The 26,559-nt window shown below is 32.8% G+C and overlaps 2 protein-coding genes and 1 long non-coding RNA gene across 10 annotated transcripts; 1 reads left to right on the plus strand and 2 right to left on the minus strand.

Moving 5' to 3' along the window:
- Window positions 1-1,837: 1,837 nt before the first annotated feature.
- Window positions 1,838-8,337, minus strand: LOC123909941 (probable oxidosqualene cyclase). Of its 4 annotated transcripts, none has more exons than XM_045960885.1 (19): window positions 8,296-8,337; window positions 7,775-8,018; window positions 7,325-7,510; window positions 6,240-6,329; window positions 5,967-6,161; window positions 5,661-5,745; window positions 4,716-5,071; window positions 4,479-4,592; window positions 4,269-4,391; window positions 4,032-4,154; window positions 3,766-3,864; window positions 3,510-3,566; window positions 3,378-3,424; window positions 3,159-3,302; window positions 2,858-3,038; window positions 2,697-2,777; window positions 2,500-2,583; window positions 2,238-2,382; window positions 1,838-2,147 (listed from the first exon to the last, which is right to left on the minus strand). In XM_045960885.1, the coding sequence occupies exons 2-18, from the start codon at window positions 7,979-7,981 to the stop codon at window positions 2,245-2,247; spliced, it is 2,310 nt and encodes a 769-aa protein (XP_045816841.1). In that variant the 5' UTR covers window positions 7,982-8,018; window positions 8,296-8,337; the 3' UTR covers window positions 1,838-2,147; window positions 2,238-2,244. The 4 variants fall into 4 exon arrangements, with proteins under 4 accessions (XP_045816841.1, XP_045816844.1, XP_045816843.1 ...); XM_045960888.1 differs by having other exon boundaries at window positions 8,268-8,319; XM_045960887.1 differs by having other exon boundaries at window positions 8,230-8,302.
- Window positions 8,338-10,953: 2,616 nt separating this feature from the next.
- LOC123909885 lies at window positions 10,954-15,367 on the minus strand. Of its 5 annotated transcripts, none has more exons than XR_006810027.1 (7): window positions 15,137-15,367; window positions 14,996-15,024; window positions 13,441-14,820; window positions 12,911-12,971; window positions 12,269-12,338; window positions 11,325-12,021; window positions 10,954-11,219 (listed from the first exon to the last, which is right to left on the minus strand). It is a non-coding gene; the product is annotated as an uncharacterized LOC123909885 (long non-coding RNA). The 5 variants fall into 5 exon arrangements; XR_006810028.1 differs by lacking the exon at window positions 14,996-15,024 and adding an exon at window positions 15,025-15,048; XR_006810026.1 differs by having other exon boundaries at window positions 14,996-15,048.
- Window positions 15,368-16,452: 1,085 nt separating this feature from the next.
- Window positions 16,453-26,469, plus strand: LOC123904010 (cycloartenol synthase). The gene is made up of 18 exons (XM_045953709.1): window positions 16,453-16,557; window positions 16,954-17,172; window positions 17,252-17,530; window positions 17,615-17,809; window positions 17,896-17,980; window positions 18,244-18,410; window positions 18,918-19,106; window positions 19,411-19,524; window positions 19,748-19,870; window positions 19,947-20,069; window positions 20,141-20,239; window positions 21,069-21,125; window positions 21,709-21,755; window positions 21,869-22,012; window positions 22,213-22,390; window positions 24,016-24,096; window positions 25,645-25,728; window positions 25,817-26,469. The coding sequence occupies exons 2-18, from the start codon at window positions 16,975-16,977 to the stop codon at window positions 25,928-25,930; spliced, it is 2,277 nt and encodes a 758-aa protein (XP_045809665.1). The 5' UTR covers window positions 16,453-16,557; window positions 16,954-16,974; the 3' UTR covers window positions 25,931-26,469.
- The last annotated feature ends 90 nt before the right edge of the window (window positions 26,470-26,559 follow it).

Raw genomic sequence — 26,559 nt, forward strand, 5'->3', positions numbered from 1 at the left:
CTCTTTGGTCAACCTCCAGCAGTAGTCGTTAAGCTCCTTGACGAATTCAGAAAATTCGCCAAAATCCTCCATCAGGTCTTCAGTATTTATGGTCAGCATACGACGGAGCCGCTTGATAACCGGAGAGGCGGGAGACTGGCCGCATTCAAAAGGGGGATTTTTGGGAGACATAATTTTGAAAAGAAGTCTAAAATGTCAGTGAACAACAAGGGATGAATTGATCAGGGCGCTGAATGCTTCATTTATAGATAAAGAAACCTCATCGTGGCAGTAGTTAGTGGGGAGACGGTTGATGAAAATTACACACGAACAGAGGAACGTGCGCCAGGGAGTGGGAGAGGATGTAATTTCGCGCCATAATATTAAGAGGGAAAATTCGAATCACATTCAAGTACTTCACCCCTTTGGACTTCGTACTTGGGGGGCTGTGGACTGGGCAATGGGCTTGAAGGCAAAATCAAACTAGCCCAATTAATATGAGAAAGGAAACAGGCCCAAAACAATTAAATTTTAAACATCCATTTGGCGATATAAGGCCTGGGCGAGGTAGGCAACGACGGATAACGCCCATAAGACGGATTTACCCACGATAACAAAATATCTTCATCCTTCCCTGCCTTAGCGATTAACTTGGGAATGAAGAAAACAACTCCTTGGAACTGCCATGGCTTGGAGACCAAGGTTTTCATTCCTACCTTCACGCTGCATCACCGGAAAAGGCGCTGAAGACCGGATTTTTAGGAACCCTAGCTTGGAGAAGAAGACTTTAATGGTCTATAAATAGCTTCATATTTTCATCTGTAAGAGGATCGAATTCTGACTTATTAAACTCCCAGGGTTGTTGGGATTGAACTGAGTGTAATCACACCATTTGATCAATAATACAAACCCCCTTGTTTTTTACCAGAACAGTATTCAATTGAGATTTCTTGTCACTTTTAAAATATCTACTGGTATTCAAAAATCTACCGATTTTGATGGAGAGTAATGCTATTTATCAAGAAATATCCTTTAACGAAAACTAAGAATGGCCATGTGTTTCAATTTAGGTGGCTCTAAGTTACCTATTTGGCGGAAAAAAGGGGATCATGGTGTTACACATCGTTGACTCTAATTGATTGTAATGAATCGTGGTTTTCGTTTTCGTGAAAACAAGCATAGAAATGCTTTAGTTTTTGTAAGGGTAAAAATGGTAAAATATCCTTAAAAGAATCAAAGATTTGAGACGAAGGGAGTAAAGTATAAATATTTCTTAAACTGTTTGAGAAAACTTATTATAAATTGTTTCTATCTTATTTGTACAAGTTTATTATGAGATGCATTTTATTATTAATATGTTGACCATTCTCTGCAACATAACAACACAACTAGTTTTGAAAATTTAAAAATTTCACTTTTTGTAAATATATAATATATCATCCAGTTTGTCCTAAGCGGTGATTTTCCCATTCATGTATTTACTAAATATTGGTATGCAACTGTATTCATAGGAACTTCTGAGAAGGTTACACTCTATGCATTCTCTTAGTCTTAGAAGTACCGTTTCCTCTCAAGCTGCCTCTCTGCAATCCCCTATAAATAACAATGATGTTATTGATGATGAAGCATGACCTTCAAAAGTATGTCAAAGTAATCCTCAAGATATCATTCTAACTATCCTTCTAGTTCTGGGAAGGGAATATATTGATCAAAGAGGTGCTTTCTTAAGCCGATCAACAAAGCCTTAAGATTTTAGTGCCTTGAATTCTCGATTGTAGCACTGTTATAAAAATAAATTGTAAAGTAGATATCACGAATATACTGCAGTGATCAAACAAATTGTTTTTAGAACAAAATATTTTGCTATGCATAAAAGTGTAGTGTTCTGAACTTTTGGTTTTACGATGGTTTAAGTTTGAGTTGCATACATTATTATCTACAACTGTGTTCTATACATGAAGTAAATCAAGGCACAATTGTTTATTGTAAGTTAAGTAGACTAGTAGCGTGGAATTCCTAAAGAAAATTGTACGGCTTTTGTATCAGTTAAACCACAATTTTTACAATTTTACATTTCACATAAATGTTTGTATTCAACATAAACTTTGCAGCTCTTAGTGCACTTTTGTTTTTCCTCCTTCTCCCTTTCTGGCAGTTGTGTTGTGTAGCTGAAAGAGTAGGAAGTTAGTTAAATGTAAGAGAATGGAAGTGAATTACATTTCAAAAACAGAAAGTAAAACAATATAGACAGTTTTTACCTGATTATTATACAGTTGCTCTGGACTCTTTGTCGGGACAAAGCAGTACGCGACTTCGATATTCACCAAGGGCCCATATGGGGAAAATGTTTCTGTATGCTGAGTAATTGATAGCACAATTCTTGTTGAAGGCTCCAATCATTTCCTACACAAAAAATCATTCTTAATAGGTTCTCCGGTTTGTCAATACAAGCCGTCACACACTCACTAACATGGATGTAAGGTATGTACATGTCTACTACTGCATAGCTATAGTTGTTACCTGTTGAGGAAACTCCCCGTTTTCCATTTGTGAATTAATCAATACCTTTGCGGCATGATGCAAAGGAGCTGGATCTCTTTCGGCCTAACCATAAAATAACCAGTTTATTTATTACTGTATACTCTTGATTATATAAATCTCAGCATCGATCAAGTTTATTTAGTTTATCGTCGTTGTACTATATTATACTACTATACCTGGCCAGCTTCAATAAGTGCCAACATAGCCCAAGCAGTGTTCACTACATGAGACTTGTTTCCTTCCAGATTTGTGTATACCTGTTAATTTTCACCTGTTATTAGTGAAAAGCTATAATATGCTGAATGAAAGAACTAAGGTTCATTCATGCTATATATACCTTTAATTGGCATGAGAGATAGCTCTCACCCCATCCACCAGAAACCTTGTGCTGTTTAGAAAGCAAAAATTCACATGCCTTTCTAATGCTTTTGCTATCTTTGTACCTCTTACCAGCAGCTATAAGCCCTTTTATTCCAAACCATGTCCCATATGTAAAGCATATTCCCCATGATCCATACCTATTTGGTTGGTTAACTCATTAATTACAAATCTTTGAACTCACATTATGAAATTAAAATCAATTTTGAAACTCCTTTTGTTGAATAATTAAGTTAGTGGACTAGTAAAGCAAAGCAAACCATGAGCCATCAGCTAACTGTATGCTTTCAATATAGTCTGCAGCCTTAGCAATGCAAGTATCTATTTCCGTCCTCCTGTGTCGCGGATATCGTTGTGTGAATAAGGCGAGACCTTGAATCGCTGCTGATGTACACTCTACGTACCTATAATAGACTCATTTTTCACAAATTTTCAAATGATAGACGAAATCTAAATGATTACAAGGAAACAGTACATACTGATAATCAATGGTGATATCTTCAAACATTTCAGTTGGATTTATTTTCTGTGAAAGAAAACCAATGAAGTGTTAAATAATTTAAAATTGAATATTGATTCCTCATTTAATTAGAGAAAGACATCTGTTGTACCTCCAGCCATGTATAAGATCTTGTGAGCTCATAGGATGCATATCCACCATTTCTATTCTGAAATATTTAATGTGGAAGAGAAAATTGATTAAGCCATGATGTCATGTGATTGAATTTCTAATTAAATTTGAACAAAATCATTCTTCTTATTCCTGAATACTGAGTAGTAGTGCATAATGAATTTGCAAAAATTTAGAATTCTAATTTGGTATAATTTCCGGTTACTTCATCCTAACACAGTCTAAAGAGTACGTACCTGCAGGGATAAAATCAAATTAACTGCATTGCATATTTGTTCTGTTTCCACTGCTTTCCCAACAGTCTCAAATGGCAAGTTTGATAACAAAATGGCAGCCTGAAAATAATGTAAACAGTGATTAGTGTCTTCTTATAATAACTTAAGCGATTTATGAGTCTATTAACTTAATATTGTTGAACTATCATCTACTAATTGATTTGATTTTAGCATGTAATTCACCATCTACATATAGTTCTATATATGCTTTAGATATAATTTATGACCTTCAAGCCTTCTGCAGTGCAATCAGATACAGGCCAACCATTGTCTTGAGTTGAGAAAGTCCAACCACCTTTAGAAATGTGGCGATACCAGCAACTAGTATTACCAGATCTGTTCATTGTAACCTTCAAAGCAAAATACAATAATATTATTGTGTTAATCTTAATTACTTTATTTTCTTCTTCTTCCATGACATTTTTCATATAATTAATTAACTTTTGGTCAGTATATATATTTACCTGTGAGCCTTTTATGAAATTATTTGCTTTCTTAAGCATTGAACCGTATTCATGATCCAGTTTGGTAGCCAAGATAGCTTGGACAGATAATGCAACATCCCAACACTGAGAACCATTATATCCCTGACATTGAATATATATATATATATTCATATAGTATATTTTACTAGTAATTATGAATGAACATATTTATTTAGAAAGAGAATTAACCTGCATTTTCATTCCATCCTCAGCTAGCCAGAGATAGTCTTTGATTCTTGAAATGTGATACTTAAATGCGTCAGAATTGGGATTTTCCAACCAGCAACAAACCATGTTTAGCACCTGTGCATGCAGTTATAGAATCAGTTTTAGAAATGGTATATTATGGTAATGATATTACATATATATATATATATATATATATATATATATATATATATATATATATAATGTATGTAAAATTACCTTATTAACAGGACCAATGCAGATGTAGTTAGTGTTTTGATCCTCGTAGTGTATATGCTTCATAACATGATTAAGTGCTTTATTTCTTAGTTTGGAGTAAGGCCAATGCATGAGAAGAGGTTCTCCAACATAATCAAGAAAACCCCATAAAACATTCTGTATCATTGGACATGGATGATACAAATCTTCATTAGCACATTGGTATTTAGCGTGGTCCCAATGAAGTAGATGATAAGGAAATGTATAGAGCTCTTTTCTGAGAGATAAAACAATGGAGCTGAATGGACCCACAAATCTTCTACCATACAAATATGACATTGGTAGATATACAAGTCTTGTATGACACCACATCCTTCCTGCTAATTAATTGTAATAATTATTTTTAATTTTCATATACTGAATATAAAAAATTATTTACATATGAAAAAAAGTAGACGAAAAACAAGCTACGTCGCTAAATTCTTCTGTATAGCAAAATTCAATCTTTGGAAAAGTACATTCATAGACGTAGACGACACAATATTACTATACATGACCTTTTGAACTCTTTTCAAAAGGTTTATAGTCTCTGGTGCTAGAAAGCGAAAAGTGTCGAATGCAAACGGTATAAAAACGTGTTGATTGTTAGAGCACGTTTTCTCATGTTTGACTATTTTGCTTGAAGCAGCTTTGAGGGCTACTCATCCCACGGTAAAATCCCCGACCCCCAATCCCACAAGTGGGGAAACTCCCGTCAAATCTACACAAACATGTTTCCCACCTACTCATCTATACACCAGAACATCCACCTGCCGTAGTGTCGATCTATCTTCTTGTGGATCAGTCAAAAAATAATTATTTAAATGCAATATGTATGATCATATAAATAAATATAATTGTTACATGTATAGTATATATATGTTAGAATTTGACTTAATAATAAGAAATGAGAATTAAGATGCCTGCCTGGATGCAAAGGAACAAAGTAGGGAAGCAGCCATATCTCTGGAGGTATTGGTTTCACTCCACTCCATTCGTATACACCAAGTACCTATATATATATAAATAATGTCTAATTGTTTTCATTTGTACCATTTTCATTAAATATTATTAATAGTATATATTACTTGTTGATAAAGACATTCATTAAACTGTATTACTAATCAAACAAAATCAAAACCTTATAAATAATTACAACACGACGGGTGACATATATATATATATATGTTTATTAAGACATGATCATAAAAATAATTAAGGCTAATTACGTACTGAAAGCCAAAGTTTGCCCCATGAAGGAATAGAAGTGGCACCCCCACGATCAAGAATCCACTTTCTTGCTTTCTCGATGGCGCCATCTCCACCGTCGATTTCTTCTCCAAGCAATCTCAACGTCACATAGCTCATAGTTGTGCCAAACATTGTGCTGTGCCCGTCTATATGTAATCCCCACCCTCCATCTTTGTTCTGAATTATTCATATATATTCATCACAAGAGCTACCTAGCTAATTAACATATTGTGCTTCAAATCAAATTATATTTACCTGGTGGTTAAAAAGATAGCGTCGCATTTCGGTTTGATGCTCAGGAGTTAACACTGCATTAAGGGCCCCAGTCACCCATAATCCTATCACCTATCACATAATTAATTGGATTAGGTACACAGTAAGGAATCAAGTAGCCCTAAAAAAAAATCAAGGACAAATTATTTCCCAAGAAAGGATGCATTCTAAAGGATTAACATTTCCTACTCAAAATAGAATAGATGGAGGCATTTCATACAATTAACTACAAATGTTTACAAAAAATTTAACGGTAAAACCCGCACACAGTTCTGACATCTTGGTTTCAGTCCTCTCCCGATCGTAGTTGCGGGGATCAAACTGTGCTCCTTCTACCAAATTCAGCATCAATCACCACTAAACCAACTAACGATTGGTTGTTGAGAGTTATACTTATAAGACACTTATTAATTTATTTCAATTACTTGCATTTAAAACCATTAGGGGGAATAATTATCATTCTTAATTTTGTTGAGTTTTCTTTTTAAAGTTAGAACTTTTTGGTCAAGTAGTTTAAGTGGATGAAATTTCACATTTTAAAATGAAATAGTAGGAGTAACGGAGTTCGAATCCTGATCCCTGCATATTGCATGCAATGTTTCTGCCAATTGAACTTTGCTTTGAATCATTTCTACGTATCTCTTTTAAAATTTAAATATTCATGTTAAATATGTTAATTTAATTTATACTGACAACTTTGTTTAAATTTAGAATAACCATATATAAGATAAGATCATGTAATAAAACAATATAGTATATACGACAGAAGAAACTTATTCATTGAAGTTACAATATTTTATTATCAATCACATATATAATGTGTTAAAATTGACCTCATCACATTGAGAAGCACATGTTATAATATATTTTGTTAGGTACTGTCAAGAAATTGCAAACAATACCAAATTACCAATTCGGGTTAAATAGACTCTCACAATTTAGTGAATTAATATTTTAAAGATCGACTAAAAGATATACTCATATTTAATTGTTGACACATTTCAAATATAATTATTTGCTATAAGAAATTATTTAAAAAAAGAAGAAGAGGGAAATGGTAATAATACCAAAGAAGGCATAAGAAACAATGGGCCACCATAGTCACCAGGCCAAAAACCATCCTCAGCCTGTAGATTTGAGTAACATTTCAATGCTCTTTTTAGTGTCTTTCTCACTGTTTTCTCAGTAATTTCATCTTCAACTAATTCCTTTCTCACTTTCTCCTTTTTCTTGTAACCTTTTTCCCTCTCAAACTGCAAATCCAAAATTAATTCATCATTGATTATAAATAGATAAATAGATATAGGTTAGTTGAAGATGAACAAACCAATAAAGAGAATTATTAGTATATATTGTTGGGGAAGTCCGGGGGAGCTCAGGAGAAACAATGGGACAATGCTTCAGGAGATCATAAGAGATGGAGACGCCACATCTCCACCCAAAACCTTAAGGAAGTAAGGAACTCAACATATATAGCCATATACTACTACACATATACTACATATCTATGAATGTACCTGGAATCTCATTAAGAGATCAGAACTGTTTTTATTCATGAAACGATTGTGGTTAAATTGTTTGCATGCTTGTTCCACTTGAGCTCGTTCATGTTCAGTTCCAAGATATGGATCGAACTCCCAAAATTGTCTTCCAAGGTGCTTATTCACACTTATAACCAACTCTTCACTACTCTCTTTGCTTTCTGAAAACTTCAGCTTCCACATCTTTTGCTTGGATTATTAATTTGATCTTTCTAACAACCTGTTTTTGTGATTGAATATTTTTATTAGCTACATAGAAATAAATCAAATGAAACTTAAAGTTAGAGAGCATATATTATCATTCAATTGATATATAATTTCATATAATTGAATAAAGATAGACACATGTACATGGTTAACTAAAGGATCAATCTAAGAGTTTTCATATTATTATTATTTGGATTGGAGGGAGGGGGTTGACAGAGAATTACTTTTGTTTGAAACAAAAAGCATATTCTAAATAGCTTACATAAATAACTTTTCAACAAATAGCTTACATAAATTGAGTCTAGTGTGTTTGTGAATGTGATGAAGTGGGAGCCAAACCTTTTATACACATAAGTTCAGGAATCATGTATTAAAAATTGAAAAAAAAAAGTATAAAATATGTATTAAAAATTTAAAAATAATAATATTTGCTTATAAAATATGTATTAAAAATTATTTTTTTAATAAAAGGTTTGATAATTATTTTTTATTTAAAAAAAAGTTTACAAAGTTCTTAAAAAATAGTTCATAATTTTTTTTTTTACTTTTTTATATAAAAAAAATATTTATAAACTACATATAATAAAAAAAATTATAATTTAGTTTTTAATTAAAAAAACAATTTGTAATTTTTTAAAAATTTAAAAACATTTTTATTTATTTTTAAATACTTATTTAATTTTAAAATACCACATAACCAATTTTTAATCAAAAAATTCAACGGGGGCTAGCAAATGCAAAATGTGGTAAACTTAAGGGGCTAAAATCGAGCAATTGAAACTTGCGGTTACCACTTTAAAAATAAATTATTTTTATATCGTATTTTCATTCATCCCATTAGGTTGTAATTTTGTCCATATTTTTCACATATTCTAGTTGGAAAAAAAATTCATAACTATGAAATTTAGACCGCGTCTGTTTGATTTTTTGTATTTTTAAAAATAATTTTTATGATAATTTGATTAAAATAATAAAAGTTATTTTAAATCCATATATTTATAAATTTAATTTATATGTATTGTCGGTGTGAAGTTATTTTACACATGATTAAATAATATATCAACACATTATGTATGGTATTTAAAAATACATGATGTGTCACGTTCATTAAATGAGTTGGCAACACGCCATTGAATGCATGTGTAAAGAATTTTTACACTGACAATACACAACAATTAAACTCTATTTTTATATTTTTATGAATAGTGATTTTGGCATTCCTCACAATTTTAACTTAATAAAAATTATCTATTATTTTGTTTAAGAGAAGGTATTCATTCTATAAAAAAATTCAATTATTCACATGAAATTCAATTTCTTCTTACTATTTTCATATGCCTGCCTGCATATGAAGATAATAATCTAAGTTAATGAATGCACTAAATCAATGCACTAAATCAAGTGGAACAAGCATGCAAAGAATTTAACCACAATCAAAATCATTCAAAATCAGCTTAAATGGTCACTTTCATTTAATGTAATATCTCAAAATCAGCTTAAAGGGCCACTTCCATTTGATGTAATATCAATAAACCCTGTTAGATACATGGTGAATCAACACGACTTTGTTTATGACCGTAAGTGTACTAAGTATGTATGAATGTGTATTATACTAGTTAGGAACCCGTGCAACGCACGGGCGAGGAGGATTTTATTATCTGATTAAATACAACACTTAGATAATTGGTAGTTAATATAACACAACCATATAAAAAAGACATATAATAATATAATAGTTGTTATAGTTAAAACCTAAACTAACAAACAAACAATAACTTAAGAGTATCATCCAGAAAACGCACGGGGAGTTATTTATAATTTACTTTAATAAAATAGTTAGATAAATGTTAATTAACATACTATAACTATATTATAAGGAAAAGATAATACAAAATTTGTCCTAACATTCTAAACATAAGATATATGCATAAACATAACTCTTTCGAGACGCCTTCCCTTCAGGTGGTCCTAATTCATTTACCTTATCAATAGTCTATACTATAGTCTCCCGTGTTATAATAATTGAGCATTTATCCATTGGTTGTTCCTCCTCAATTTAATGACACGTTTTTAGTTATCCTGGGAAGCGATGAGTAGGTTATTAATTCTTTAGTAATAAATTCTACGAATTTTTGTAGAAATTTAAAGAAGAATGTTGAGTTGAGGAATTAGGAAGGAAAAGGAAGCCTTCCCAACCATTTAAAATATTTTCTCGAACCAACCTTCCCGTTTTCTTGCTCGTTAGCGCTTTAGTTTTCAATCAATAAGTTTAGGCTTGAGTAATAGAATATATAGGGCTTTTATCGCTTGTTTAGTATTAAAGATAACCGAAAGCATATAGTAAATATAAATATGTTATAAGCAAGCTAAGTCATCATTCAGCCAAGTCATCATTCTTCTTCTCCAGCCAATCCCTAGTATTCTTATTTTACTAATATCAAAGTACAAAATTTGAGTCTACATGTCTCTATATTGGTCCTGAGTTCGATCCCCGACCGGTGCGAAGAAGATGAACTCTGTTTCCGCATAATTATGCAGCATTCTAACATCCACATAAAATGTGATAGGCAAGCATTAATAACACTTAGTCTGGTTCTTTAATTAAACGCGTAAGCACTTAAATATTCCCTTGAACAAATAATAAATTATATCACTTTACTAACAAAAAAAATTATATCTTATATTTATGAATGAATTCAGTCTCTCATGATAGTAGACCATTAGGAGCACCTTAAAAAGATAAATGTAGACAAAAACCACTCACATAAATGTTTTTTGAACTTATATATTAGTCTGCCGCACAAAGCTCTTCATTGATTAACTTTATTGAGTGCTTTTGAATCGTGCACTATAAAGGAAAGGGTGGAAAATAAGGCAACACCAATAGAATGTGCTTAATCTCTATGTAATTAATATATAAGTTGAGACAATATACAAATAAAAAATGCGGTGTACATACTTTTAATAGTACACGATACAATAGAAATTGAGATAACTATATCAAGAATATACAATAGAAATTGTGTCTATCCTAGTTGCACTCAGGCTTTAGCTAATCTTCCACAAACTCTAGAGTTTCCTTGTAGTTGGAGAACTCGTACAATATCAAGCTCGTGTCGAGCTTTTCTGCTTGTATATGGCACATTATGTGCACTAATTACTTGGTATTGGATATAAAGTCCTGACCTATTTAATCTCATGCTTGATGTGTTACCTAAAATTGCAAAAATTAGAGTTTCAGTAGGGATTAACAAAAGGCAGCCAAAATCTTAATCTTAATACAAAACAGAAAACAATGATAAGGGTCAAATTTGCTCACCTAAAATCACTCTTTTAAGGTCGCAGTCCCGTTGATATTGAAAGCTACTCCCAGTTTCTCTTCTAAGAATGAGACTCGTAAGGTTCATGTTCAATTAAGTACCTTCCAAATTTATATTATAAACCAAATTGTTATGGCTTGACATATTTAAAGGGATTATGTCCTAGTACGTGAACCAACAAAGGCTTCTAAGAATGAGACACTTAAGGTTCATGTTCAGTTAAGAAAAAATGGCAAGGGAAAACATGTATATCAGAATGCTAAGGGAAAACATGGAAAGCCACTCCTTCATCATGGCATTGCTAATCTTGCTACATTCTCTCAACAATAGTTAATAGCAACTTTCCAACTTCATTCTCGTTACTCGCCCTTCAAAAAAGTGAATGTGTTAAAAATGTCTGGGAGAGCAATCAAACAAATCAAAACTATAGGATTACCAAACTGACCAAGCATTGCTTCTATGCAAATTTCTAAAATCAAACTATAGAACTCCAAAACCAAACCAATGAAAAACTCCAAAACCAAGTCTTATACACGAAAAAGCTAACAACCCATTGCACTATCCACTATATGTACTTGAACACTATGTATTCTGCTTCTTCCAAATCAGCCGGGAACAAAATTAAATTACGACAATCAAAATACATAAAACTTCTACTACCTTTGCAAGAAGCAAGATGAATGGATCTTCACTCACCTAATAGCATAAAATACAATCATAAGTACATGTTCAAGTAAATTTAAAGTCAAAACGGCTAATTGATTTTATTTTGTATGCATTGATATATAAAGTGGTTGCTTAATATAATAAGATGGCATCCCCTGTACTGTTATTTTGTTCTTTATATACTTCATATAGGTCTGTAGTTTTTAGGATGATGAACAAATATAAAAGATAGATAGCAATAATAAATTATTTTATGGAAGATATCTTAATGTACTACCTCTTTCTTCATCAATGAAAAGGAAGTGAGAAACTTAATGTAAATATCGTCTTCTTGCACTTCTCCTTTCCTTTTTACAGCAGCCATACATTTCATTGAGTCTAAGGCATTAACTGGGATTAAAATTGGTACAAATGAAATTGAACATAAAGCTATACAATATTGGTAAGGCATAACATGATCTGGTCTTGTATAAAATGGGAGAAACATTTGAAGATTGTCTGAACTCTGAATCTTACACAATACAACCAAACAACCAGAATCTAGATCATATGCTCAACCTAATTCATTATATTACAAATAGACAAAAATAACAAATTAGAAGAATCACTTTTTACAAAATCATGGAAAGCAATGGAAATTTTTGGGGAGAATGAATTTGCACAGATGTGTTCTAATGTACCAGAGCAATTAAAGCAGTGGATTGATCAAAAAAAACAAAGAAGACATAACCTCACTGAGTAGATTAAATACAAACTCATCAATAAACCACAAAGTTGATTAAACTTTCCTCACTTACCCTTTTGTTTCAACCTATCTAGCTTCACAGTTTTGGGGTTAGCAAAACATAGATAGACACAAAAGGTAAAATCACAGTCTAAAAAGGTAAAGAAAAAGTTGGTAACAAATATGTTGCTATACCTTAAATTTAGTGTCTTGAATTCATACTTTTGGTGACTATTTAAAGACTCCTTGTTCGTCACTGCACAAAAAAGGGTTAGCAATCAAATGATATATTTGTTTATGGCAATTGATACTTAGTAACTCATAACATGCAAAGATAATGCATCAGGGTCATCTTATTGTTAGAAGCATGAACAGTGAGCTTTAAAAGACTATCCAACTTAAATCCATAAGAGAGGATCTAATAGAATGAATTTGGATTCAAACATGAGAGGGTTATGTTCATCATCTCGCCATTAAAATTCATTAGGGGTTTAAACTTCAAAAATAGATAAGTGGGATAAGGATTCAAATTTTAATGGTGAGATGATCAACGTGATAAAAAATCCTAATAAAATCTCATTAAAGTTTTTTTTTTTTTCTAACGATAAATAGGAACAGCCAGTGAGTATCAAAATGTTAAAAATAGAGCTAGCACCATCGAATCTATGTCTACCATGTCCAGAAACAGATAATGATAAGAACTACTACAACTTAAAAAGACTTACCTCTTGTTGTTCCCTGATTCAATGTATTAAACAAAAAAAGAATTCTCTTCATGATGTCCTTTAGTTTATCACATTCTTCATCTATCTAATACTTAATATCATCTTGCATAAAAGAATACATAAAAACCAAAAATCATACTTAATAGTTAACGTCATCATAATCACAACAAACATGTGAAATTGAAATATGAAATAAATTGGTCCAAACACCTACAAAATGACCAAGGCTCTAATATGGAAAGAAATCACACCACTTTTATTTTTCAGAAGCCTTGTTACAACGAAAGGTTTTCCAACACACAAATTCAATAGATTTCAATCACAACACAAAACTCAACAACATAAATAAGCAACAATGTTCAACAAAAAGACTAATCTAAAATTGAGTTTATTGCAAAGACTAATTTAAAAAATTACAGATAAATAACTTGTGCCTTATTGTAATACAAAATTGGAGTACTCACACTACTTGTATCACCCCCAATCAAGTTTATCTTTAGCAATAGCCTATACGAATCCAACCAAGTATAGAGAAATAAATTACAGTGCCAAAGCCTACAAAATCTACATAGAAAATGTTCTCATTAGATTGAAGATTATGATGATCTCATCACAATAACCACAGCTGATATTCATATGAGCCCTAATCCAATCTATATTCCTTTACTTGGGTAAAAGATTCTACCCCACCTGTAAATTTCATTACTCATTAACCTACAAATTAATTCAAGAACCATTCCAAAAATTTAATTAACAGATAAAGTTGATGTACCAACACAATTCAACAATCAAGGATGAAAGTTTTAAACTTTCACCAACAAAAATCTAGATCTATTGAATATAAAAAAAAATCTAGATCTATTACTTCAAAATTGAACTGCCTATAACTCATTGAAGATAGAATGAAAATCAACCAAATCATCACACATAGATTGCAAATTTGATACACCTTGATAAGATTATCCATCTAGAATACCTATGAAAGTAAGTAACTAAATCAAGTTGATGGTATATCTCATGATCATTATTAATTAATTAAGGCTTACAAAGTACATGAATTCTGAATTTGATAAACTTTCTAATAATATTGAATTCTGAATCAAAAATCAAAACAAAAACATAACTACTCAAATAATAAACATCAGCTAAATACTACTCAAATACAATCAGTTAAAGTTCAGAAAACTTAACCAATCAAACCCTAATTTCGGAACCTGAACAAACAATAACATTCCAGAAAAAAAAATCAGAATATGAAATCAAATGATGAAATAAGGAAGGGATTGAGAAGCAAGTTGAAACTTTTCTATATGAAGAAGCTGATGAAACCTTCATGCCATCAAATCCATACAAAAGTATCTTCATAAGGTTTTGTGACTTCTGAATCCAAATATACAAATAATAATAATGAAAATCATTGTATTCCAAATTTATCAATAAAATAGAAACAATATGAATCAAAGAACAAACAATGTAATAATACAGAGGATGAATAAAAAAATTCAAAACATGAGATGAATGTAATCCATATAAAAGATAAAAAGGGATTACTTACAGATTGACGAATCCTAAATTATCTGTTACCTGAAGATTGCAATGGAAGTGAATCTGTGAGAAAACAAAGCATTAACTAATCATTAACCATTGAAGTTAATCTGTAACAAAGTGAAAACAAAGAGAAAAAAAAAATTGTTACCTAGTGGGGGATTTGATTGAGAAGAGAACTTAATGAGAAAGAAAGTGATGGCAGCGAAGGTGTTGGTGGTGGTGAAGATATCAGAGAGGATGAGAGAGAGCTGATGAGAGAAGAATTGAAATCCATGAGAAAGAAAGTGAGTTATGATATTGAAGAGAGGGAGAATTTGAAATTTGAAATTGATTCCAACCTAATTGAAGTTTTTGGATTCTAGCCTGCAAATCTGCCATGAAAGGGACGGTTCTTATGCTTCTGATTTTTTTGTTTGGCTGAAGCTTTTCTTCTTTCAAGGACTGGGCTTTGCTGGGCCAGATTGTGTTGGACTCAATGTATTTGGCCCAAAATCGCAGAACAGAAGAGGAGGGAAAAACAATTCAAAATATTGCCCAGAAGAAGTAAAGTTTTTGGCATTTTGTCCAGCAAGGATTTGCTATGAGTGCCTGTGAGCTTGACACTTGTCAAAACTTTCCTTAAAGCTGAGTTCAATTTGTGTAGTTGTAAAGATTACTGTGTTAATTTGAGCGAAACTATGATTTCATATTCATATATTGAATCGGTTTTAATTTACAAGTCCATGGCATCAAGGACACCTGAACAGCGAGAACAAGCTCACCTGGATATGATTATGAGAGCACTACGTAACACCCAAACTCAATATTTAACTTATTCTAGCTTTAAATTATTTTTTTTTTTCAAAAACGACGCAACAGATAAAATAAAGTTAAAGACTTGAATCAAAATGATTGATAAAATATTGGTTCGAAATATTACAAATTACTTCGAAACCTTACTAATAACACTAATTGGTAAAATACTTGTTATACAAATCTTTAAATTAAATAATGTATTATTAATTATACAAAATAAGACCAGAAGACTCTATATATATAAAACCATTTTTCCCGTGTCACAATCAGAACGGAATTTCATCTATACTCGAACATACGACCTGAGAACATGGACCCTAAAGGTCCAGCATATACGCAAAACAATGAGTTAGTAAAACAATCCAAAAACAAGTGTAAACATATCGAATACTTCACCACTTATAACTTAATCGACATAAAGTAAATAGCCAACTTATTTATAGCATTAGCATATCATATAACATTGGAGAATGTTAACTTGTGCCCTTAAGACACATGTTAAGGAAGCAAAAATAGAAGTTATTAAATGCTAATTTGTGCATTTTGACTTTTAAAGTATTAAATTTCTTATATCATTAAATGTTGAATTTTTATTTTGGTATATCTCAACACCCGATAAGATTTTATCATGTATTATAAAATACATAATTACATATACAATTATCAATCATTCATATTGCAAGTAAGAATAGTTTGCACTTTGCACGATCTTCCTCTGTCAATAAAGATTTTGGGCCAGCTTGGCAGGCAAAGTCGCGAGAGAGATAGAGACGGGTAAGTAAGAAAGTAGTTAGGCTTTGCGACCTCCGTCACTCACCATTTCATTTCATCACATCATCTCATCGATCCATCGATCGCAGTTGTAACTAACTGTAATAATAAATGCAAAATTAAATGATATTCCAACTGCCACTGTTCAATCCACATACACACACACACTCTCTCTCTCTCAACTCTCTCACTAGTAAGTTGTTACTACTACTAGTAAACTACATAGCAATTACAACCACCATCGTCGTGGTTCCTTCGTTACTTACCTACTCCTCACTTCTCTTTTGGTTTGATTCTCCTCTTCCAAATCACGTCATAGGATTAGGAGGTGCTTACTTTCTTAACTACTCCTTTCATTTTATTCATTCATCTTCTATTACTTACTCACATTAGAATAAGAAGAAGAAGAAGAAGAAGAAAATGTGGAAGCTCAAGGTTGCCGAGGGTGGTAGTCCCTGGCTTCGGACACTCAACAATCACGTCGGAAGACAGATTTGGGAGTTCGATCCTAACTCTGGATCGCCTCAAGATCTCCAGGAAATTGAATCTGCTCGCCAAAATTTCTACGATAATCGATTCAACCACAAACACAGCGATGATCTACTTATGCGCATTCAGGTAGGTACCTTATTCATTCCAATTCCATTCCATTCCTTTAGATTCATTCATTTTCTTCATGTTTTTCTATATATGTAAGTATGCAAAAGAGAACCCAATGAAACAACAAGTGTTACCCAAAGTGAAAGTGAATGATGTTGAGGATGTAACTGAAGAGACTGTAACAACAACATTAAGAAGAGCCGTCAATTTCTATTCAACTCTTCAGAGTCATGATGGTCACTGGCCTGGAGATTATGGTGGTCCCATGTTTCTTATGCCTGGCTTGGTAATTGCTCTCTCTGTCACTGGGGCTCTCAATGCTGTCTTAACCGACGAGCATAGAAAGGAAATGCGCCGTTACCTCTTTAATCATCAGGTAACAAACAAACAATTAATCTACTGTTCCGCTTCTCCGAGAACCACAACTTGTCCTAATAATCAGTTAAATGTATAATTGCAGAACAAGGATGGTGGGTGGGGTTTGCATATTGAAGGTCCAAGCACCATGTTTGGTTCTGTCTTGTGTTATGTTACTCTAAGATTGCTTGGTGAGGGACCTAATGATGGAGAAGGGGAAATGGAAAAGGGGCGTGATTGGATTCTTGAGCACGGTGGTGCTACTTATATAACATCCTGGGGGAAGATGTGGCTTTCTGTTAAGATCCTAGCTTTCATTTTTTTTATCATTTTATTAATAGACATGGCATTGTGGTTATTTATTTCTAGTTTAATTGTTGCTAGGTACTTGGAGTTTTTGAATGGTCTGGAAATAATCCATTGCCTCCTGAGATATGGCTCCTTCCGTACATGCTTCCATTTCATCCAGGTTCTTGCTCTTCCGTTACAACTTGCTTAGCGAGAAGATATCAAGTTACAGAATATTACTAAATAACAGGAATCTTTTATCATTCAATGTGTGATTTTATGCTGCAGCGAAACAATAACTTTTTGACTTCATGTAGCACATATTTTTCTTAAGAGACTTGATATTACTATATTCATATAAATTAATTTATTGTTAAATTGATCGTATTTATTCATCTTACACATTGTTTGATATACCTTTCATCCTTATTTTACGCATTACAGGAAGGATGTGGTGTCACTGCAGGATGGTCTATTTGCCAATGTCCTACTTGTATGCCAAGAGGTTTGTTGGTCCAATCACACCAATAATATTATCTCTGAGAAAAGAGCTTTTTACCGTACCATACCATGATATAGACTGGAATCAGGCTCGCAATTTGTGTGCAAAGGTTAGTGAAACTGCTTAACTGGTCCTATGAAATTGAAAACGTTGTATGACTATTGTTTCACCTGGATTTTAAATTTATGAGGGCCAACTAGAATAAGCTGAACCTGAATGCTGTTGCTACTGCCACATTATAGTATATTACTTTGTTTTGCTACTGCACAACCAACTCATTACTAGGATTTCTATTTTATTGCAATGCCAATCATATCCTTAGTACAAACTTTGCCCCCTCTATAACCATTCATCACTATATCCAATTAAGTGATATTTATTTAGAATAATTGGGGACTTTATGATTAACGTGTTGATCACTTGTTCATTGGGGCTTTGATACCATGTCATGGACTAACTCTCCCAAAAGCTTGTGCTATTAAGTGTAGACTGATGAATAATTTCACACCTCTAACAAATAGGACTTGGCGTTTGATTTCTCTACTATTCAACTATCTGTTTAATTGAGCTAGACTTAAGTAAGAGTTACAAAAGGATTACCTTTGTTTTTGTGCAGGAAGACTTATATTATCCTCACCCACTTGTGCAAGATATTCTTTGGGCGTCTCTACACAAGTTTGTTGAGCCTATTTTCATGAATTGGCCTGGCAAAAAATTGAGAGAAAAGGCTGTTGAGACTGTAATGGAGCATATACATTATGAAGATGAGAATACTCGTTATATTTGCATTGGTCCTGTAAATAAGGTAATTCCTGAGAAGGGGAAAGCTTCTATAGGGACTCCCTTGTTAATTGTCTATCATTATTACTTTCCACTCTTTGAGAAGGAGTATGAGAAAAGTAAAATACTGTTCAATGGTTGCTCGTTTTCCTTCGTTGAGTCCCGACTATTTATTTACTTTACCTCCTTAATTTATTTTTACTGTATCAATCATACTTTTTATTTGGATGTGTGAGCTTTAATTCCACGTTCCAATTATATTTTTTTATTTTATTTTCTAAACCAGGAAATGCTAAGAATACTAATTATTTAGTTATTATTATTATTAGGTGTTAAATATGCTTTGCTGCTGGGTGGAAGACCCAAATTCAGAGGCTTTCAAGTTGCATCTTCCAAGGATCCATGATTATCTATGGATTGCTGAAGATGGCATGAAAATGCAGGTCAACATACAAGTCAACTTATTTTTCATTTGCTGGAGTTATCTAGTGATTTTTTTCATTTAATTGCACATATTCACCGATGATTAGGAATGAAATTGACATAGCTGTTGTCTTGTTATGATTATGTGGAACCATTGTTACAGCACAATCAACCTTTGCTAAGCTAAAGTCTAAAAAAATAAAATAATATCATAAATTTGTGTATAACCAATTTTTGTTGCAGGGCTACAATGGAAGTCAACTATGGGATACTGCATTTGCCGCTCAAGCAATTATTTCAGCGAACCTAATTGATGAATTTGGTCCAACTCTAAGAAAGGCTCATGCATACATTAAGAATTCACAGGTAATTATTTCTATTTATCATTAAAAGTTGCACCAATTTGCCTGTGTTGACCAGAATCTCTTCTCTTTCTTAAAAGGTTTTAGAAGATTGTCCGGGAGATCTTAGTAAATGGTACCGCCACATTTCAAAAGGTGCTTGGCCTTTTTCAACTGCAGATCATGGATGGCCAATATCTGACTGCACAGCTGAAGGACTGAAAGTAATTATTCATGAAAAAAATTAGACTTGCTCATTTGATTCTTTATTTTGATTCCTATTTTCATTTTTCAGGCTGTTCTATTGCTATCTAAAATTGCACCTGAGATTGTTGGTGAACCATTGGATGCAAAGAGATTATATGATGCTGTAAATGTCATTCTCTCATTACAGGTAATTGATTCCTCGTGATTCAAATCAGATTATCCGAATGGTTGGCCTAGCGAACAAATAATGATGATTATTTTATGCTATTGGTTCCGTCCCTACTTATCATAAATTAACGTTCTTCAAGAAACCCAAAAATACCAATTTGAAAATCCAGAAAAATGTTTGTGGATATATCTCAACCTTAAAACTAGATATTTGTTCAGACAGGACAAAAAAAAACTACTTTGTTTAACCAAATTTACAGGCAAAAGCATCAGATGACTTTTATCAAACACTTTACTCTATTGACCCTCACTCCTCTTTCAATGACACTTTCCCATTGCTCCTTCACCGTAAAATTAGGTTTCTCTAATATAGCTTTTCCATGCTCGCAATTCACGTGGTCTTCAATATTAGTTAGTATATTTTTGTTGAGAAAAGACCAAGCAAAATGATTTAGCTTTTCCTTGCTTGCAATACTATTTAATAGGAAAGACCAAGAGTGACCCAACTCTATTTTTTAAGGGTCTCCCATCATTGTCATTTGAATCATCTCTACCTGAACTCTTTCTTTTTGGTGGAACCTCAGCCTTCTCTTTATCATCACCTTCGTCTTTCTCATTGCCATTTTCTTCCAGTTCAAAATCACTAGATGCTTCCTCTATTTTTCAGGTGAGTTGGGATTTCTGGGCTTTTCGAAGAAACAAAAAGAAGAGATCCCATGTCTTTTATTTTTAATAAAAAATTAATTAAAATAATGACTCAACAAGTATACATCTCCACATAAATCAATTTGATTTGTATAATATTAAGTTTATGTATAAAGTGTATTTATATTTTCCAATCATTTCAGAATGAAGATGGTGGCCTTGCAACATATGAGCTCACACGATCTTATAAGTGGTTGGAGGTAGACTTCTCTCATTATTAGGCCTGTTTTCATTTGTTTTAGTTTATTTTCTTTGAAATGTGAAGCATGTGATGGCATAGGGCACATGTTTTAGAAAGAACAAAATCTATACTTTGTTTATGTTTCAATATTTTAATTTAAAAGCGACGCTTCTTTATCTCCCTTTATACGCTGTGAAATGTCTTACCTCGTAAATAAGTTTTAAGTGTAATCAATCTTCCTTTGATTTCACTTAAAAATTTGGCCATAATCTATTTCTATACAAATCAATTATTAAAATGGGAATAAACTAACTAGGCTACTTGAAAATCATAGAACTTAGAACCAAAACTACTTTTATTGATTCATTTGTCAGGTTGTTAAGCACATGTTTTTTGGATTGATGGTATAAAAGCTGCTACTGCTACATGCCTACATGTTGAATCATTATTTAAGAACAAATCTTTTGCGGTTCCATTGGGATTACTTTTACATTTCAGATTAGGGTTCTAGTTGATCCTGGGAATTTGGGTAGGTGTTTATGTATTGAATGTAATTCATGAATACACAATCTTGATGTTGGTAATGCCTTCCCTATTGTCAGATAATCAATCCTGCTGAAACTTTTGGCGACATCGTTATTGATTATACGTAAGCTATCAAATACTTGTTGAATGTCAGCTTTCTCCCATCTTCCATTTATCCACTCCATTTCAAATTTTAATTTTTTTTCTTTTTGTATTTCCATATTATGTGCTCTATAGTTATGTGGAGTGTACCTCAGCAGCAATTCAAGCTTTGGCAACATTTAAGAAACTATATCCCGGTCATCGTCGAGAAGAAATACAACGCAGTATAGAAAAAGCTGCTGCCTTTATTGAAAAAATACAAGATTCAGATGGTTCATGGTTTGCTCCTCCTTTTGCGAAACCGCTTCACTTTTTTAACAAGACTTTCTATTGATATTAATATATAATATTCAAGATTTTTTATGTATCCCTGCATCTCAATTCTCAAGTTTGCTCTACTCATCTTTTTGTCAGCTTCAATTTCGGATTGGAATTGAACTTGGTTTAGTTGACAACTAACTACTCAACCTGCTAAACAGGTATGGTTCTTGGGGAGTTTGCTTCACTTACGGCACTTGGTTTGGAGTAAAAGGGCTGATTGCTGCTGGAAAGAGTTTCAGTAATTGCTTAAGCATTCGTAAAGCTTGTGAATTTCTCCTGTCTAAGCAGCTCCCATCTGGTGGTTGGGGAGAGAGTTATCTGTCATGTCAAAACAAGGTCAGGTTTTCCATTCCTAATGTCAACATCACTTTCTTATATCGCAGAATCTATAATAAGCACCAGTTTGTTAATCTATTCTAACCAAAAAAAAAATCAAACAAAATTAATACCTTGGAACATGCACAAACATGGTTGCAATGATTTGAAGCACATTGCTGTATAAAAGTATGCAAAATTAAGAATGTATTTAAATCATGAATCTAATGTATGTACGAGTAATAATAGCAAGACTATGTATGCCATAAAAAAAGCATTATTTGAATTTTCTTTGCTTGGCACTCCCTTTGGTAGTCATCTATAGGTCGGGAATTCGAAAGTCAAGATTCTTCTTGAGCAATGGTCTAGTTCTTAATCCAATACCATTGGATCTCCATTGTTTTCCTAGTTTGCATCAAATGAATGATTTAGCATGAAGACAGTTGTCAACTAGTGTCGTTAATACCTATGCAGTTGATTTTCATAGTTGGGTTAAATATGTCGTTAGTCTTTCTAAATAGGGAAATTATTGCTTTTGGTTCCTCAAAAATGTTTGCCAGCTTTTGTTTCCTCGTTTCTTTTATTTTTTTTTTTCCTCGTTTCTTAAAATAATCACAATCGGTCCCTCTCTGTACACTTTTGTTCCCTCTTTCACACACTCACACTAGTGTCCCACACGGCAACATGTCACCAAAAACTCACCTGAATACTCCTAGCATGGTTGCCAACACCATATCTCCTACTTAATGGCTGATGAATATGTTGGATCTTCCAGAGCTCCATTTCGTTGCTACATGGTGTAACAGATGTACCACCCCATGTCAAATACTACATTGGCCACAGACGATAGTTTTGCCAGCTAGATCTGGCTTGTTTAGATAGCGCCATTTTTTTAAACATTTTGGAAGAGAGAGTTTCTAGCACTTTGATAGTAATGTGATTTAGGGCATTGATATCTTTCATTTAGGGTTTTTATCTTTGATTTTTTTTTGACACAAAGTTTAGGGCATTGATATCTTTCATTTAGGGTTTTTATCTTTGATAAGACACCTAGTTTAAGAAATTTTATATTTATTAAGATTTTTTGTCTAATTAGGATTTGTCTGGAATTTTAGTTCATTTGGTATTTTGTTATCCTTTTAATGATTAATTACACTGTTTTCAGTGAATATCTGAATTTGATTTGAATGAGCACTCTACACCTAAGAGTATTTTAGGTATATAAGAGTTTACCCTGCCAAGATATGTCCTAGATTATTCCACTGGGCTGTCCAACTATACGTTGAAGTTGATGACATCAGGGGATCCATAGTTTAAAAAATTATTTTACATGGTTTGGGAAATTCAGTATCATATCAGATTTTTATGGGATTTAAATTTCATATAGTTGTCCCTAGCAAGATGAAATCAATGTTAGCCATGTCAAGAAAATATCAAGGGAAGGCATACATAACTCAAGAAGTAAACATTAAGTCAAAAAAAAAAAAAAAAAAAAACTCAAGAAGTAAACAAAAATGATACAGTTGATTCTAGGAATTGTACTTCTGCATCAATTTTTTAAAATAATACTTGAGTGATAATATTTGATTACTTTTGACCATGTAAATGCTTTCTTGAGTCATTTCTTTACCAATGTCTCTGTTCAGGTGTATTCAAATTTGGAAAGCAACAGGTCCCATGTGGTAAACACTGGGTGGGCTATGCTGGCTCTCATCGAGGCAGAACAGGTATAGAGCAAACTTTGCAACTACTGTAGTGCTTCCATTATGTTGATTTAGTATATTATTGCACAAAAACATTTTTCATTTGTTTTAGGATAATCAATCATATTTACAGTCTGGTTAAAGCAAAGGACTATTCTGCTACTTAACTAAATAGCATAGGCATGCCTATGCCTCTGGCTAAATAAATCCGTACTAATGATATAATTATTGAATTGTACTAATATGACCACCATTTTACATTTCTTTAAGGATTGCTATTTAGTTTTCTAAATTTCAAATCCTTTATGAGAAGTGTGACCATGTGAGAATAACTTGTTGGAGCTTAAACTTAAAGATAATGTATGTAAATTCTAATGTGTCATAAGAATGAGAAGCAGTTATTCTCCTCTATCTTCCATTGGCAGTTGATGACTAGCTGACCTCACTGTATGGGCAGAGGGCTCAGCCCTTTCCTGCTCTTCCTTCCCTCTGGCTTTATTTTTAACCTCGCCCCACCACACTTATGTTTATTAAATTGTTTTCAAAATTTATTTATTGGAGAAGGGAAATTTTGTGAATACTTTAAATTATGGTAAGAATATTATGAATAACATATATTTGGTTCAACTATAGTAATTGAAATATACCGTATTTATATATCATTTGTAGATTCAAATTTTGATAACGATAAAAGTACTCTTTTAACTCTCATAGGCTTGAATCGAAGGTAAATAGAGCAAAACAAAAGATATTAGAATTTGGGCTGAGACTATCTCAACCCTTAACCGGCTTGTAAGGTTAGGACTACCCACCACTTATAGACACACGTTCATGCTAGATCTCATCCAATGCGGGACTTCTCAATTTGAGAGTTTGAATATTGACCGGTAAAGAGCTAACAACGAAGCCTGGCATAGCAGAGAAGAATATTATGCAAGACATGATAGGATTAGGAATACAATCATTTGAGAGAAAACTAGGGTAGCTCCTATTGTAAAAGAAGACAGTAAAGTCAACTTTTAGGTGATTTGGCATGTTTTGAGAAAAAAAACAAAAACCATTGAAACACTTGTGCAGATGGTTGACCAGATGCATATAGTTAAATATTTAGAGGTATAGAGAGACTAAAAACCTAAAGGTAAATAATTCAGGAAGATTAGTGGTTAATGGTCCATCTTTCAACCTTATACATGATAATTCATGTAATTGACTCAACAATTACTAACAACGTGAACATTGGCTGTTTCAAACAAAAATTCATGTAATTGACTCCTAATAGGAAAAAGCGTTGTTGGTAAAATCTTGCAAATTTATGAACACAATAATAATATCTATATGATAATCAAGGTTTTTGACTTTTCTGTCAACCTTGCCACCGTAAATGACGATGATTGCTTCGCTGTTTGCTACTACATTCTGGGTTTCTATCTCAGTAACGTGATTTGACATTTGACATTTTCCCAAATGATTGAATACTTCGTTAACACATCGCATCTGATTACATCCGTTTATCTAATCACGATTCTGATGTAGAAGAATAAAAATGATATCCATTTCAATATAATGAAACAGGCCAAGAGAGATCCAACACCACTGCACCGTGCAGCTGTATGCTTGATAAATTCCCAAATGGAGAATGGTGACTTTCCGCAGGAGGTATTGTTGAAAACCCATATAACTCTGATTTTACTCCCTCTTTACCCATGTATATATTTTAAATCATGTTACTATTCTATCAATTCAGGAAATAATGGGAGTCTTCAACAAGAATTGCATGATCACTTATGCTGCATACAGAAACATATTTCCCATATGGGCGTTGGGAGAATATCGTCAGCATGTATTGAAGGCCTGTTAATCTCGCTTTAGTTAGGACCCGTTCGACTTGTTTCGACATTTTATCATCCTCCTCCATGCCATGATTCTCTTCTTGAAAAATTTATAACTTGTGAGTTTGGTATCCTGCTAAACAGAGCGCAACTAAGTTTATAGGAAAAAAAGTGTCACCCTTCTTTTTATCACAAGGAGCACAGTTATGTATTTTTAGTCATTGCTTCAAATAGTTGTTTCCGATTCAATGTCTGAGATATATGTGGGAGGTCAAAAGGAAAATTTGTGTTCAATCCAACAGACAGGGAAGAAATTTTAACGTGGTTGGTTTGTAAGGAGAAAGTAGGGAAAAGAACGTGAATTTGGTACTATAACTATAATAACAGTAAATATTTTATGTGTAGTTCTGTGAGTCATTTATAAGACCAACTGGAGACTGTATCACAGAACTCCTCTATATAAGTTGTGTTTGGTGGCGGGATAAACCATTTGTTTGTAGTGATTAATATTTTTTTATTGCCTCACAAAATTTTAAAATTAGCTTGTGTTCTTCGGACGCTGCTTGAAGTAGTATTGGAGCTCATATATTATATTCTGTCTACTTTTTATTCTTACTACTTTATTTAATCATGAAAGTTTATAGAATTAATACCGTCA

Source organism: Trifolium pratense, linkage group LG2 (genome assembly GCF_020283565.1).
Source record: "Trifolium pratense cultivar HEN17-A07 linkage group LG2, ARS_RC_1.1, whole genome shotgun sequence".
NCBI classification, from domain to species: domain Eukaryota; kingdom Viridiplantae; phylum Streptophyta; class Magnoliopsida; order Fabales; family Fabaceae; genus Trifolium; species Trifolium pratense.